The following is a 15,757-nucleotide window of genomic DNA, read 5'->3' as shown; positions in this document are numbered from 1 at the left end:
GCCATGAACGCTCTTCAAACCGTGAGTGACTGTGTTACTATATGTTATGATTATTATGAGACCATAATCCTAACATTTCCAAAATCATATATACGAGTCCCAGCCCTAGTTCTGTTTTACAAAATTAAAATGACAACTAAATATATAAAAATTTACATTTTTATTAGCATTTATTATAACTGCTTCATGCATTGGCTTGGTAAGCCTGGTGGTATAATTTGCAAATAAAATTCTTTCGTTGTAATTAGGTGCCCTTATGCTCCAGGAATATATCCCTTCATTAAATCGGAAATCAAATGCCATTATTACAAATGTTTGTGTCTGTGCTACACATTTTTTCAATTAGTAGATAGCAGTCATTGCTGGCTAAATGTTATACCAAAATAATTTGATCTTCAAATAGAATAAGATATCTTAAGTTTTGTGTGTGGAGTTTACTTTATGTGAGACACTTTAATTTGCATTAACATAATAATCAGCTCCAGTTTATTTTATAAGCCAAATTGTTTCTTAATACTTTCTGCTTTTCATGCGAGACTTTACGATTAAAAAGGCGGTTTTCGTTTAACTTTGACTATTTTACCCTGATTTTAGACTCGCAGGTTGGTTTTACACGCAAATCTTAAATTTACGAAGATGACTGCTCTAGATTTAATCTTTCACATAAATAAGTCGTAATTCTTGATGTGATCATATAGTTTGGCTCATCGTTGTTTAATTATACTATCTCCTTCAGAACGAAACACAGCCTAACAGGCTAAATTCAGGACAAATCTTTCTAGTGACGTGAGGGGTTCAGGGTTGACAGTCTGCCGTGGTAGTGTGGCGGCTAAGCTAACTGAATCCTTCGCTACATGTGGAGGGTAGAACAGGAGGCATCCCTGACCCTTACTCTGTTCAATTTCTTATCTTGTACCCCAGACAACGCCTAAGTCAAGCCTAATCTCAAACAGGGATAATATCTGTGTAAAATGAAAGGGTGAGTCTAAGCTTTTTGAGTCACAAATATGTAGCTTAGCGCGACTAAAGTTTTTCATGCCTGTCTTTTTTTCTTAAAAGGGAGGTGGGTATGGGGGAAGACGACGCAAACTAGCCAACTAAGCTGAATCTATACAAGTGTATGGGAGGATATGAACGAGAAGACAGCTAGTGAAACTGCTCTGTTGTGGTTGTTTTTATCTTAAGCCGCTTTTCTGTTGGTCCACACCGCTAATATGCTAAGCTAACCAGTTAGGTGCTACTAGTGGGAGGCTGAGTCAGGGAAGACTCAAAAGCGAAGCTAAGCTAAAAAGACAGGACGGGAATATCCTAATTTTCTATGTTTGCTGCGTCCTTCTCCTTAATAAATGCAGACAAATCACTGAACTAGTTATTGGAATAAACTGTAGTATATGCGTGTTCTAGTTGGACAGTCACCAGTACGTTAACTGAACTTCAGCTTTTTTAGTGTAACTCGATCTGTCAAAGTAACAGGAATGAAGTTCGCATTCACACATTGTGGTGCTCTTAATTGTACTATTTGTGGCTAAATTTTCAAATGACACATGTACAAATTACGCTAAGCCTTGGTAATTAGAAAGACGGGATTAAATAAATGTTTTATTGAACATTCTTGTGAATAACACACGTGACCCGAGGCCCTTTCTGGACTTGCAGAGGTACTATAAATACTACAGTGGAACCTTTACAGAGACAGTTCTAGGTTAGAGTCTCCTGCTCATCAAGCAAACCTTGGAATCTTGATGTAATGCATGTGATTCTAAATGAAGCTACCAATCAGAATTTACTGTAAAAATCAGAACTACTCACTTTAGATGTAATTTGTCACCTGTAACACAACATGTGTCCATTTTTCAATTTTCTTATAAATCAAGATAAAAATATTCTCTCTCAAATACAATTTTCTGTCCACACACACTTTATTGACATTACTTAAGTTTGCAGATCACAGGTCTTTCCTTAGCGTTCTTTTTACCCCTTTATTATAAATTTTATTATAAATCAAATACTGAACAAATATTTGTAAGCATATCTGTATTTTAAAATTAATTATATTGAGTCCAGCCAGAGAGGGTTAACAGAATACTTTAGGTACTCGGAAGGGAAGAAAGAAATTGAGTTACATAATCATGTCGTTTCAGATTATGTATTTTGTAGGTTTGATCTATATAGCAAAAGAATAAGACACAATCCTGCTACATGTGCCTCTGTCAGCTATTTGACCGTTTTGCTCTTGTTCCAGTAGCCGGATCGAGCTGGGGGATGTTACGCCTCACAACATTAAGCAGCTGAAACGCCTGAACCAAGTCATCTTCCCTGTCAGCTACAACGACAAATTTTATAAAGATGTGCTGGAAGTTGGAGAGCTCGCAAAGCTAGGTAAGATATGTCTCTGCAGGTTGTCAGTAGGCAGCAGCTTAAAATCACCCTCTCCATAAAGCTTGTCAGCAGAAGAAAGCATGAAGTGCATAAAAATTTTTTCTGGTAGTCTGTTGTGTTGACTGTGGACATTAGAAAACCCAGTGGACAAACACCAGCGGATTATATGGCACCTCAAACCATCACTGATAGGGAAATTCACTCTGAACTTAGAGCAACATGGATTCTGGGTCTTTACACTCTTCATCCAGATTCTGGGACCTTGATCCCCAAATAAGATGCTAAATTTTCTTCAACGCTTTCTCCTTTCACTAAACTTTCCATGAATGTACTTGGATACAGCAACCTGTGAACAACCAGCTTGTTCTACAATGGCATTTTGTGCTTACCCTTCTTGTGGAGGGTGTCAGTGGTTGTCTTCTGGACATCTGTCCAGTCAGCAGTCTTCCCCATTATTCCCCATGTAGCCCACTGACTCCTGAGTGAGAATCAATTCAAAGGCTCAAGAAACCTTTGTGGGGATTTGAGTTAATTAACTGATTAGGGAGCAGTAGGCAGTAGCTTAAAATCACTACTGCCATGAGTTTTCTCTATTTAATGTTTTCACAATTTGAAACATTTCTGACACTAAATTTTGGGTTTTTATTATATTTAAGCCCCAACCATCAAAATTGCAAGAAAAAAAAAACTTCAAATATATCAACATGTGTAATGAGTTTCACTTTCTGAAGTGACTGACAAAAAATATAAAACTTTTTCACAATGCTGTACATTTTTGAGATGTATCTGCATTCCTGTAACTTCCTAAGTGCATACTGCTTAGTGTCCATACCTGAGGCAGCATACTAGATTATGGATACTAGGCTAGGTATCTATCGTAATATAGTAATCCTTGCTTTTTTGTCTTCATGAATGTGTTTTCCTGCCTATTAATATGGTATTAACATTAGTTATTTTTTTTGCCTTGCAGCATACTTCAACGACATTGCAGTGGGGGCTGTGTGCTGCAGAGTGGATCACTCTCAGAACCAGAAGAGGCTGTATATCATGACCCTTGGGTGTTTAGCACCCTACCGTAGACTTGGAATTGGTAAGAAGCTCCATTCATGTGTAAATACTGTTGTGCCTCATTTTGTTTTTCTGTATCGTTTTTGTAAATTTGAATTTATGATTTTATTCTAGGTACAAAGATGCTCAATCATGTGCTAAACATCTGCGAGAAGGATGGCACTTTTGACAACATTTACCTGTAAGTATCTTAATACAGGAGAAAATGAGGGTGTTTGTGAAGTTTGACATTTAATTGTTTTTGACTGAGGATAATTGTACAAGGGATTTGACTTCTTCTTGTATTTGGTCTAAAGTGTTATTCCTTTCACAGTGATTCAAGCGTAATTAAAAACAGATTCCTCCAAATGTGCTAACTGCATCTTTCTCATTCCACAGTCATGTGCAGATCAGCAATGAGTCAGCTATCGACTTCTATCAGAAATTTGGCTTTGAGATAATCGAAACAAAAAAGAATTACTACAAGAGGATAGAACCTGCAGATGCCCATGTGTTGCAGAAGAGCCTGCGCAGTCCATGTGCGCAACCCAGTGGGGATCTTCAGAAAGTAGAGTAGGGGCGCACGCAGCTTTTTTTGGGGGGACAAAGAAAAGCATGTGTGCCCATCGACGCAGAAACAGAACTGTGACAGATGCCCCAAGGTCAACACATTCAACAGTTTCTTCAAAAGGACGCTAGAAAGAGAAAGCAGTTTTCCAGTATAAAAATTGCTGCATTTATTTTGCAAAGGTGATTTTTTATTTTATTTTTATTTTTTATTGTTCCCCATTATTACATGCGGTTATTTGAAAAGTGACAGAAAACTCTGTTATCCACAAATTGGTTTCCAATGATGAAATGCCAACACAGAACATTAGTAGACACGGTGACAGGGATGGTGTTCTGTTTGCAAATCGTTCTGTTCGAGTTTGAGTTGTTTTATGCGGTTATCAAACCTAATGGGGGACATATCTATATTTTTGGAAAAAAGGAAGAAGTGAAAATGTTTGCAAGACCATCACTTAGCTGGTCAATTTGGAGTGTTAGCTGGAGCTGATCCGTTGAACAGATGAGACAATTCTCTCGCTACCTGAACCCTGGGATTCACGGGAAGTGAACAAGACCAGTTTGTTCAGGCATCCAGATGGGAGAAGCAGAAATGTTTCCCCTCAGTATGGACACAGGGGAAGCTGAATGGTTTGGTTGTGGTGGGAAAATGTTGGCACAACTCTTGATTTCCAGAGAACTTTATTCTCTAGGTTTTTAATTTAATTCCCCTAAACTGTTTTTTTTTTTTTTTTTCACACTCACACAGCAAACGGCTCAGAGGTTCCCCTGGGTGTAAGACAAAATTGGAAATGCTTAGTTTGAGGGAAGCCAAACAAGAAGTCCCAGTATTGGAGAGGTTCTGATAGGTACATCCCCTCTCATTGACTTGTAGGGGATGTATCAGTAATTGACTAAATGGATTTGATTTGGCATTAGTACATTTATTTGCTTAAGGTGGGTAAATATTCATTTCTTAAACACCTTTGGTTCCCAGTGTACTGACCTTACAAATAGCACCGATTTCTTCAAACTTAGGGAATTTTTGTGATTGCACCCTCATGAGTTTTTATGCCTCTGACGGTCTGGAGGTTTTGGTCAGATATAGATTCTTAACCCAGAAGAAGCTCTGACCCTCTGCATGCAAGGAGAGTTGTTCTCTCGACTGTAGTATACGCATGTTTTTGCTTTCTTTGAAGAATTTTATCTTTTCTGGAGCTCTATATTGTAAGACTTTTTAACGTCTAAATAAAGGAATTACTATTTGCAGTAAAGTTTTTTTTTCTCAGCTTGGTTGATTTCCTTTGCTTTGCTGATCGATTTACAGATCATTGCAGAAATGTCCTGTCTACACAGTTATGCAGTGTGGAAGAAAAAAATTTACTCAAAATTCTAAAAGAAACTTGGTGACAGGAAGTAAAAGTTTGGGCTGATATGGGTTTCCGAAGCAGACAATGACCCAAAGTGGTTACAAAGTGGCTAGTCAGAACAGACTCCATGTTTTGGAACAAAGACCTGATATTTATCCGGTGTGTGAATGTAGCACCCTACAACCAAACCTCACTGTTAAACCAGTTCCATCTTGAGGAATGAGCTAGAATCCAGCAAACTATTGTGAGAAGCTTGTGGAAGGAAACCTAGAACGTTTGAAAATATAAATTCAAATAATAAAAAAGTATCTTAATTTGGTGTATATATAAAACTGCTTTCAACTGTAATAATATAGGAAATTTGGAAAAGTATTTCCCCCATACATATTTTTCTATTAGCCTACAACTTTTTCGTAATATTTAACATATAACTTTATATTTTTAGGATATTTAAAAAAAATTAAATAATTGTTATTTACCCTTGACAATAGAGGAGGTACACATTTTACATGTATCTAGAAAAATAATGGAGCCTCATTAGACACGAACTCATACAGTGACGCTTTCCTTACCGTTTCGTGATTGGTTGAGACTTCTTACACTCTCGATCCCATTGGCTGTCTCGAAGGTACAACCCTCTTCTGCACGGATTTAGGTGTATCTAGATTGTTTTGAGATGAGCTGAATGCTCTGCTAGCTTAGCTCCTAATGTCTAAGTTGTTCCTGGAACACATATTCACCACAATGCCGAAGTTAGAGGTTGGTGGAATTTACGTTTGTTTTGCTATGCTTATTTACATGGGACGTAAATTATTTCGTTAATTTGTCCAATAATTATTTAAGTAACGGTAAGGTAAAATAGCTGTTGGCTAACTAGCTAGTTTAAATGCTCAGATTGATAGCTTTCTTCTGTTTAAGTGACAGAACAAACGTTTGAACGTCATCTATTGTCGATATGATTATGTTGAAGTAGAACATTTGTTTGAACAGTTTCTCAAAGAAGCTCTTTTTATGCAGAAGTTTAAATGTTATAGCATTTAGGTTTGCAGTAAAGCTAGGTTACTCTGCACTAGCATGTTAGCATCCAGTTGCTCGGGAGGAAGCCCAAATGTAACATAGCAGTTGTTAATACGTAGTTGTTGTTGATTACAGCGTTTTTGTGTTGTGTGCAGGACGGGAACAGACCGGACTTAAGGTCCAGTTGTTGAATGCGTTAACAGGTACCTTTCACCATTCAGGCAACTGTTAAAACAGGATGCCAGAGATGACTGAAACTCAGACACCTGGTCGAAAACCCAAGTGAGTATGCTTGTATACATATAAACATGTTAAGTTGTTTTTTGTTGTTGTTTTATTTACAAAGAATATAAATATTGCACTGTGATTGATTCTGTTTTTCTTTTTCTTTCCTAATATAAGAAAACGTTCCTCTTAAATCCTTTAATTGAAAATTATCCTACATTGTTTGGATGATTTGTTGCCATTTGTTGCTCAACAAATTGTTGATCATTTGATTTAAAACCATAAAATATGTCTTAAATCACAGTTGTTATCAGTATCAGTGTTTGGTATATTGTAATGGCAACGGATAACAACAATTACAAAAACAACTCAGAAGTGATTTGGACCAATCAATTCTCAAACATCTGCAGTCTGTTTAAAAGTTCCTGAAAAACATTGACCATTTATAAGTTGTTTTATTGCTTATTCATTTGTCTGCGACTATACCTGGTTATCCTTTATTAACCTTTATTAATAAAAATAAAATTTAAACAAATGTCCATTGAGTTCTCTAGTGTGCCCTTTTTATTTGTTTCTCCTGATTGAAGTGAGTAATGATTTTAAAGCCAAAGTACAGACGCACCCCAAGTGCATCCTGTTGATGATGGCATTCCCTTGCCTAACTTGAAAAAATTACTCCAAACATGCTTATGTTAATTTATTTATTTAAACAAATGCACCAAAAATCATGTTGCCCACCTATAAACTTTGGAAATATTTTCAATGCATTATGAATTGTTCACTTTTTGCAGAAAGAAGAAAAACAAAGAATCTCATAATGCAGGTAACATCATATGTGGTACTTTTGCAACTCTTTAAAAACTGCTAATTAATAACAGTTGAGCTAATAAAATAAAAGGTACTTTCTCTTTGTGTGTGTCTGCATATAGTTGAGAGACACAGAAAGGAGAAAATTAATGCGGGGATTAATCGCATTGGGAATCTTCTGCCGTGTTCTCAGGCACTTAAACAGGTAAATGGCTGCTTTTTATTGAATGACAATCATCCATTTGTCCATCTGGTACAGTGTGTATTTTTATTTTATGTCAATGTTCTGTTTTTAGAGTAAGAACATGATATTGGACCAAGCTTTTCGCTACATAACTGAGCTGAAGAAACAAAATGATACACTGCTTCTGGATGGTGGTGATAAAGTCCAAGGTCAGGGTTTTTTCGTACAGTTTTTTTCATGAACTTTAAAAGAATCTTTTATTTATTCCACACCCTCAATCAAGTCTACCAACAGCAAAGTGACAGGCTGCGATTTAAGTTTTTATGCATGCTTACAATATATTATAATAATCAAAATTATAACGCTATAAATTTATTCAGCCATGTTTCTAAAAGTAGCATGTGGTACGGTGTCCGGCATCTTTTAGATAGTCCAACATACCTGAGGCTTAAGTACCACCTCAGTATGCAGTTAAATTCTTCAGAGTTCTGCTAATGACCTCATTATTTGACTCTGGTGTGTTGAAGCAGAGGCGTGTCTAAAAGTTGCAAGGCACCCTATATTGAGGGAGTAGGAGGAATTAATGGCTTATCCTGTCCTGTGCCTAAAAATAGTATCTATTAAAAAAAAGAAAACCACTGCACAGTTATGCTCCACTTGATGTTGGTCAATTACTTAAACATTTATTAAAAAATGGAAATACCTGCTTTGTCTCTATGCAGCTGAGGAGATCCGGAGACTGCGGCATCAGTTGGATGAACTGAGAAAGGAGAGCGCTCACTACATTGAGCTCCTCAAAGCTCATGATATTAGCCTTTTAGAGGACCCAACTATTCACTGGAAGGGAAAGCACCGCTGTGCCAAAGTGGCAAAAGTGACTCCTACCCATCAGTTCCCAAAGAGAATTGTTGTTTATTCCAATGGCAATGTGATCGGACCTGTAGGGAAACAGGCAAGCCCGGGAAAGAAGTCCTCTGAAGCAATTCAGCCACCATCTGATACCAGATTGCAAGTTAATGCAATAGAAGAAGTCAGTACTTCTTCTACCACCCCTGCACTGCTTCCAGGCTCAACTACAACACCCTCTCAGTCAAAATCAGGTCTGAGGATGTTGGAGCAGTGTGTGGTTGAAACACCTGCTGTAGGCCCTTCTTTGGCGCCTTCTGTGTCTTACATAACCCTCCAGATCCCTGCAGCCACTACATCCCTGCTCCAGCAGGTGCAGTCTGATCCCCTGCCTCAGAGCATTCCCTTAGTAGCTAATTCAGCCTCGCCACAAAGCACTGCGCAGTCTGTGTCCACACGCACTACATCTACCCAGACCATAACCTCTGCATCATCGGGGGATTCCTCTTTGGGGACACAGGACACTGCCATCAGAACTGTAAGTTACACTGCAGTTCCTGCCAATCAAACTGTTCTTAGGGCTGGAGCTGCAGGCAGCACACAGACGACCTGGACAACATTGCAAATGGCAGGAAACACAGTGCAACCAGTTTGCCAGAGTTTGTCCGCGCCAGAGGTCAGCAGTACCACCCAGGCGGTCCAACAAGTTGCAGTATGTCCTGTGGGCAGCAGACCCTCTGTTAATCCTGTTCAAATACAGCTGCAGGCACCTGTCACAAGTCATATCCCAGCTAATCCATTCAAAAGTACCCCTCAGCTACAAGCTGCTGTCCTAAACCGGACACAGCCTCAATGTGCGGTTGTACCCCAGTCAGCCATAGTGCCACAACCAGCTGTGATCGCTCAGCCCCAGCCTGCGGTTCTGCAGCCAGCGTCGTTGGTTCCTCATCCTCCAACAGCCCTTATTCCACAGGCTCAGCAAACCCTGGTTCCTCAGCATCAAGCTGCTGTGCTACCCCTGCTGCAGACCATGCAGGTGCTGCAGGTCAACCCAGCCGGTTCTACCGCTGCAACACCAGGTGTAACTGCACCTCAGAGCACGAACAATCCAAGTGTTGTCATCCTGCAGCAGGCCAGTGCCTGCCCCACCCAGCAGGTTGTGAGAGAGGACATTTCGAATCAAACACCTTGTCAGCATATAGTGATCATCCAAGCCCCCAGTCAGGCTGCCCCTGCTCCTCAGAGCTCCCAGCTGAGCATTGGTCCTCCATCTCTCCCTGCTGTTTCCACTCAAACACCAACCACAACCAGTTCAGTGACTGTCCCTCCTTTACAAAGTGTTGGGGGAAAGCAGCTCGTGCATATCCTGCCTCGTCCCACCCAACCTGAGGTGAGCCATCCTCTGCAGGTCAGCCAGGGATGCTCCTCTTCACCAGTCTCCACAGCCCCACAAACAATCACTGTGAATGGCCAGGTGTTTGCTCTGAAGCCAGTGAAAACGTCTGATAAAGGTGGCTCCCAGATCGGTCAGAGCACCCTCCAACTGGTACAACCCACCACCACTGAGGAGCCAACTACTAATGTGGCCCTCGACACTTTAGGTGCCCTTAGCAGTCTGAACCAGAGCATATCTCAAGGCCTCCCTCGGTCTTGCCAAAGTAGTTGTCTGCTTACCCCTACATCATCAGTTGGTGTTACTGCACCTGTACCTGGATCTGCACCTGCACTACCTGCTCAGCAGCTACAAGTTCCATCAGGGATAGCTCCCAGCGCCTCTAAACCTTCAGGAAAAAAGCCCCACATGATTGTAAACACAAAGAGAGTGGTAGCTAAAAGGACCAAATCTCCCAAAAAGAAAGAGCTCAGGACTGCACAACTAATTCCTCTCAAAAAGTCTGCTACTGCTAAAGAGAGCCAGGCAGTTCAAGAAAAAGGATCTCAAGTTTTACAGTCCTCAGCAAACGTTCACCCAATGGACACCACAATTTCAGAGTCCCGAGATGCTGTAAGCTGTGTAGCATCAGGTCAGAACACACAGCAAAAGATTGTGTGCAGTTCATCCAGCAACTCTGTTGTATTTTGTTCAGTGCAGGATAAAAGCTCTGTCTGTGCATCTCAGAGTAACTCAACTGCACCAAAGGTCGTTTGTGAAACGGCTATCAAGCCATCAAATGGCTCAGCTTTAGCAATCAAGACTAAAATTACTCCAGTTTCTAACAGTAGCCCTGCTGTAACCAAACCTTTGGTGTCAGAGGTTAAACAGGTAACTGTTACTACTACAACTACCATAATGCAAAGCCTGCCAGCTGCTGCTTCTTCTGTTGCTAAACAAAATAAACCCACAGTCACCTCTGCAGTTCCCAATGACCTTCATGTAACTTCTGATTCTAGTTTGTGTTTGCCCTCAATCTGTATTCAGACTACTGCAACAGTGACTCAAAATACCAACACAGTGCAACCTACTGTTCCCCAGAAATCAAAGTTCCAGGATCAACCATCTTCTTCTCAACCCACCACTTCATCCTCTTCTCAGCCCACCACTTCATCCTCTGCACCCACCACACTTGTCATCTCATCACCTGTACCCACTGGTTTGGCTCCAGACTCCTCTATTACAGTTTCCACATCATCTATAGAAATTAAGAAAAAGACTAGTACTTCAAGAGCTCCTTCACAACAGAATGATGTGAACATTCCCCCACCTTCCTTGTGTCGTCCTGCAGAAGTCAAACCAACTCAGACAACAAGGATTGACAGGGATGCTCTGGAGGAGAGGCCTTCCACAGCAGCAAGAAAAGAAGGATTGGTTGGGGTGATGTCTGAAGTTCCCTTAAAGAAGGACTTTGCAGTGTCTCAAGTTTACACAAACCTAGATGACCAGGCAATAGAGCAGAATATGACATCCAACAGGCAGACTGATTCTCCAATGACCACAGGGGGAGCTGGTGGTCGAGGATTCTCTGTCGCATCGATGCTTCCTCAAGGCCATAGCATCGGTGTGTCTTCCAGCTCCTTTGGATCATTTGCGTTTACATCCGAGCAAGCGGAGATGCTCGCGTTGGCAATGCTAGAACAAGACAGCCCAGAGAGAAGAAGTGGAGGATGCTCAGGGGACAACACTGCTTCAGCTACATGGGACTCCTCCAAAACCCCACCAGTGTCTTCCAGCAGAGACAGAGGCTCAGCTGGGCAGCCAGGCAAGATTACTAAACTGATGGACCAAGGTGCGGCTAAACACCATGATGTGTCTGTGAGTGGGCCAAACAGACATCTACAAGGTATTGCTTGCTCAAAATCTCAACCTCTCCCTCCAGGACAGTCTCAGAGTTCAACCCAAGGTGGTACAGCTGCTAGCCTCAGTGTTAACAATCTGATCAGATCCAGTTCCACTCACCAACCCTATCCCAGTTCCCCCAGTCTGACCACCCAGCAGGGGTCAGCTCCCTCTCCAGCCGGGACATCTACTCATATGTCCCAACCCTCTAGCAACGCCATCTCAACCTGTTCAGGCACTGCCCAAGTAGTAGAGTACGCTGCCTTGAAAAATAATGCTATAAGAGGCCCACCTGGAAGTGTGGTAGGTGAGCGACATGGGAAGATCATCTCCAAAAGACAAGCCCCAGAAGAAGCAATGTTAAATGCAGGAAAGCGACCAAAGCCTTGCCCTCCGCCGGGTAACGCAGTGGGCCATATGGATGTGAAAGCACCGGACCACAGTCAGATGATGTTGGGACAGCTGCCGTCCACCTCTGCAGCTGTAATGACTAGGATTAATTCAGAAAATGGAGGCCCTCTTTTTTCATCAAACTCCTTCATGAGCCCAGTAGTGCGCCCCATTGATGGTCGTTGCCCCGTTCAAGGTCCTCCTGAGCAGAACCAGGCAGGCGGCCTTCATCTGCCACAGGTTCACCCGCAGCATTCTGTTAGCCAGCCCAGTCAGCATCTGGGAGGGAACCTTTACATGAAACAACAGCAACAAGAGCAGCAGAGACACCATTTATATCATCTGCAGCACCACCTGACTCAGTCTGAGCCTGTACAGCGCCATTCACTACACCAGAGGGCGCTGCAGGAGCAGCAGCAGCAACAACAGCAGCAGCAGCAACAGCAGCAGCAACAGCAGCAGCATGTCCAGAAGAAGCGGGGAATCATCAGAGGGAATCAAACTGGCTCACCTGCTGGCTTGCAGCAGAAGCAGCAACATCACCTGGAAAAGTCTGGAATTCATCAGCATTCCCATCAGCAGCAGCAGCAGTCACAGCATCCACAGCAGTCCCACCAACAGTCTCAACAGCATCAACAACCAACACAGCACCAAGCATCTCATCCACAACACCAACAACAGCAGCAGGCGCACCAGCAGCCTCCCCAGGCTCAACATCAACAGCAGCTGCAGCAGCAGCAGCAGCAGAACTCTCATCCCAGACATCCTCAGCATTTACAGCAACAGATTCAACAGCAGCACTTTAGACATCAGGACAAGACATGTGAGGCCCAGTCAGTGGGATCCAGGGGCCATCACAACAGCCACCTGGCTCAGCAGGACCACCTCAAGGTGGGTATGGTAGCATGTTAGTAATGTGTAGTTTATGATCATTTCTTTGAATTTGAATGAGAAATACTGTTCATCCTAGATTATAAACCTTGCTAGTGCCTAGTAGCACCTGCTCATTTTAGATGACAGAACCTTTCTTTCACTCTTTTAGCTCTTTCATTCTTTCTTTTGCCATCTTCCCTTAGCACTTTTGCTCTTGTTTCTTTTGTTCGCTCTCTTTCTTTTGCAATTTATTTCAACCTTTCTTTCCGTTTTCTTTTGAAGCAGGAAACTTTTACTATCAAAAATGTAAAGGAACCTTGGAATTGTCTGACTGAAATCATTTTTATTTATGATTCCTTGTAATTTGCAGAATTTCATCCTTCTTTCATTTTTATTGAGGAATATTTTAAGACGTATTATTGTCTTCCTTTTGTTATAGCAAAGTTTTTTGTGTCTTTAACTTGTCGTTCTGCAGTCTGGCCAGGACCATAACGCTATGCAGAGGATGATGAGTGCTAGAAGCTTGGAGCAGCAGCTCATCTCTCCTCCCACCAACACGGTGTCTCGTTCGTCTGAGCTGGCCTGTGCTCCGTCTCGACAGGAGCGACACCGCGTGTCGAACTACTCTGCAGAGGCGCTCATTGGTAAAAGCTCCACTAGCGGGGATCAGCAGCAACGCATGGCTCTCCATCTGCAGCCCGGTCGTGGTGCCACCCAAGACCAACCAGACCTCCGCAGCTACCTGGACACATCGCGAGGGAAGGCTGGCATTGTTCACAATCCTCAGAACCGCCTTTCATCTGACCATCCTACATCCACTGACCAACGCATATCTGAGTGTCAGTCCTTCAAGGCGATGGCTGGTGGAGGGGGAACGCATCAGCTCAGCAGTTTTGAAGCTCAGGTCTCTCGTGGGAGTGACATGGCCCCCAAGTCGGTACCCCCCTCTCAGCGGGGCCCTCAGGGACAGCAGCAGGGAGGATTCAGGATGAGCGTCGGCCCCACCGGAGACATAAGAAATCGTGGCAGCTACAGTGGACCCCATCCTGGCCCTCAGGGAGTCCAAGTTGGTCCTGCGCTTCCTCGGGAACAGGAAGGCTGCCACCAGAGTTTCATGCAAAGCCTCCTTTCTCCCCACCTTCCTGAGCAGAGCAACCATCAGCGAGCAGTTCAGTGTTGCCCCCCAGTGACCATGGAGTACAGCTGCATGCCTGGAAGTTCATCAGGAGATATCCAGGCCAAGGCCTCCAGCCCGAGCGTGCCTCAGTCCCAGAAGGCCCCAGCTATGCGACTCACAGAGGCCAACAAGGGCCACATTTCTCAGGTCAGCAGTAATATGCACGTAGGGCCCGGTGTCCGAGCAGGTCTGCCCCACCCTCCGACGCCCCACAGCAGCTCTGAGCCCGGCCGCTCCTCTGCCATCCCCAGACCCCCCGTTGCTGTCAGCCAGCATTCCCGACATATACCCAGAGACGCTCATCCCGTCAAATTGAGACATCGATCAGGAGCGCAGAGACCCACCAACCCTTTTGAGGCCGAGGGCCATCTACCTCTGCCCTCAGGGGGAGGGGTCCTGCTGGGCCGGCCTCAGTCTGGAGGAGAGAACCGCCGGACCACCATTGTGCGCTTAATGGCAGACAGCGCACAGGTTCCCAGTGACAATAATCTTGCTGCTGACCAACACCTGGCTCAGAACTTTGGGTTTCCCTTTATTTCAGAGGGAGGGATGAACCCTCCTCCTCCGATTAATGCAAACTCTACATTTATCCCTCCAGTGAGCCAACCCAGCACCTCCCGCACACCGTCCCTCCTCCCCGTGGAGCCCCAGAACACTTTACCCTCCTTTTACCCCTCTTACTCCCCAGCTGCTCATCCCAGCCTCCCCGGTGATGTCGCCCTCCAGTACTTTCCCAACCAAATGTTTACAAGCCCGAGCGCCGACAAGGCCAGCGCCCCTCCTCTCAACAACAGATTCAGCTCCATCCTCTCCCCGACGCGGCCAGTGGGGTTCGGTCAGGCCAGTTTCCCTTTGCTTCCGGATATGCCTCCTATGCCATCGTCTGGAATCACCCCTCACATCTCCAACTTCAGCCTCACCTCGTTGTTCCCCGAAATCGCCACCGGCATGCCCTCGGATGGCTCATCCATGCAGATGTCCCCTCTGCTGTCCCTCACCAACACATCATCAGCTGACTCTGGCAAGCAACCCAATCGTCCGGCCCACAACATCAGCCACATCCTGGGCCATGATGGCAGTTCAGCTGTGTGATGAGTTTCAGTTCAATGCCTTTTTGGACTGTTGTTCAAGTGCAAACAATTGCATTTTCTATTTGAAATGTGTAGTTTGTTAAAGAAAGAAGTGATACAGCACTTGATGTGAGGGGATTTGTTGTTTACATGTCCACTCAGTTTTATTTTAATTTTTTTTTTTTGACATGCCTAATGTCAGAGTAATCATTTAAAATTTTCATAAGGCTTTTGAATTTTATGGAAATAAGTCTCAAATGCTCCTTTTAGAAATGTTGGTTAAACTGGTTCTGAAGAAAATATAAAAGTTTAGAACTTGAATTTTTGGTCAAAAGGAAGCATTCTGCACAGTTACTAATTTAATTTACTAACTTATCAGGTTGTACTGTACAGATTTTTCGAAGAGCTATTTTGTAAATACCAATATTTCATATCAAAGTTGCTAGATTATGTATTTGTAAATACAAAATTGATAAATAAAATTTATAAGGATAACATTGTCATTTCCCTGTTGTTTTTTCTTGTTTTCAGAACCCAGTTTATTTTAAAAAA

The 15,757-nt window shown here is 43.0% G+C and overlaps 2 protein-coding genes across 3 annotated transcripts; both read left to right on the top strand.

Moving 5' to 3' along the window:
• The first annotated feature begins 770 nt into the window (after nucleotides 1-770).
• Nucleotides 771-5,246, top strand: naa50 (N-alpha-acetyltransferase 50, NatE catalytic subunit). 2 transcript variants are annotated; one of them, XM_044103863.1, is made up of 5 exons: nucleotides 771-979; nucleotides 2,243-2,379; nucleotides 3,350-3,469; nucleotides 3,562-3,628; nucleotides 3,826-5,246. In XM_044103863.1, exons 1-5 carry the CDS (start codon nucleotides 972-974, stop codon nucleotides 4,001-4,003), a joined length of 510 nt encoding a protein of 169 aa, XP_043959798.1. In that variant the 5' UTR covers nucleotides 771-971; the 3' UTR covers nucleotides 4,004-5,246. The 2 variants fall into 2 exon arrangements, with proteins under 2 accessions (XP_043959798.1, XP_043959799.1); XM_044103864.1 differs by having other exon boundaries at nucleotides 776-979; nucleotides 2,246-2,379.
• A 729-nt stretch (nucleotides 5,247-5,975) lies between these two features.
• Nucleotides 5,976-15,375, top strand: LOC122824195 (basic helix-loop-helix domain-containing protein USF3). Its single transcript, XM_044104491.1, has 7 exons — nucleotides 5,976-6,101; nucleotides 6,515-6,641; nucleotides 7,376-7,407; nucleotides 7,514-7,596; nucleotides 7,688-7,784; nucleotides 8,298-12,976; nucleotides 13,434-15,375. The coding sequence occupies exons 2-7, from the start codon at nucleotides 6,598-6,600 to the stop codon at nucleotides 15,225-15,227; spliced, it is 6,729 nt and encodes a 2,242-aa protein (XP_043960426.1). The 5' UTR covers nucleotides 5,976-6,101; nucleotides 6,515-6,597; the 3' UTR covers nucleotides 15,228-15,375.
• The last annotated feature ends 382 nt before the right edge of the window (nucleotides 15,376-15,757 follow it).

The sequence above is a fragment of the Gambusia affinis genome, linkage group LG21 (assembly GCF_019740435.1).
Source record: "Gambusia affinis linkage group LG21, SWU_Gaff_1.0, whole genome shotgun sequence".
NCBI classification, from domain to species: Eukaryota; Metazoa; Chordata; class Actinopteri; order Cyprinodontiformes; family Poeciliidae; genus Gambusia; species Gambusia affinis.
This window is presented reverse-complemented; position numbering and strand designations above follow the sequence as displayed.

Coding starts and splice junctions, on each gene's coding strand:
- naa50 (XM_044103863.1), top strand. Junction 3,470..3,561: donor CTACCGTAGACTTGGAATTG/GTAAGAAGCTCC, acceptor ATTTTATTCTAG/GTACAAAGATGCTCAATCAT. Junction 3,629..3,825: donor ACTTTTGACAACATTTACCT/GTAAGTATCTTA, acceptor CTCATTCCACAG/TCATGTGCAGATCAGCAATG.
- LOC122824195 (XM_044104491.1), top strand. CDS start 6,598: ATGCCAGAGATGACTGAAACTCAGACACCTGGTCGAAAACCCAA. Junction 7,408..7,513: donor CAAAGAATCTCATAATGCAG/GTAACATCATAT, acceptor GTCTGCATATAG/TTGAGAGACACAGAAAGGAG. Junction 7,785..8,297: donor TGGTGGTGATAAAGTCCAAG/GTCAGGGTTTTT, acceptor GTCTCTATGCAG/CTGAGGAGATCCGGAGACTG.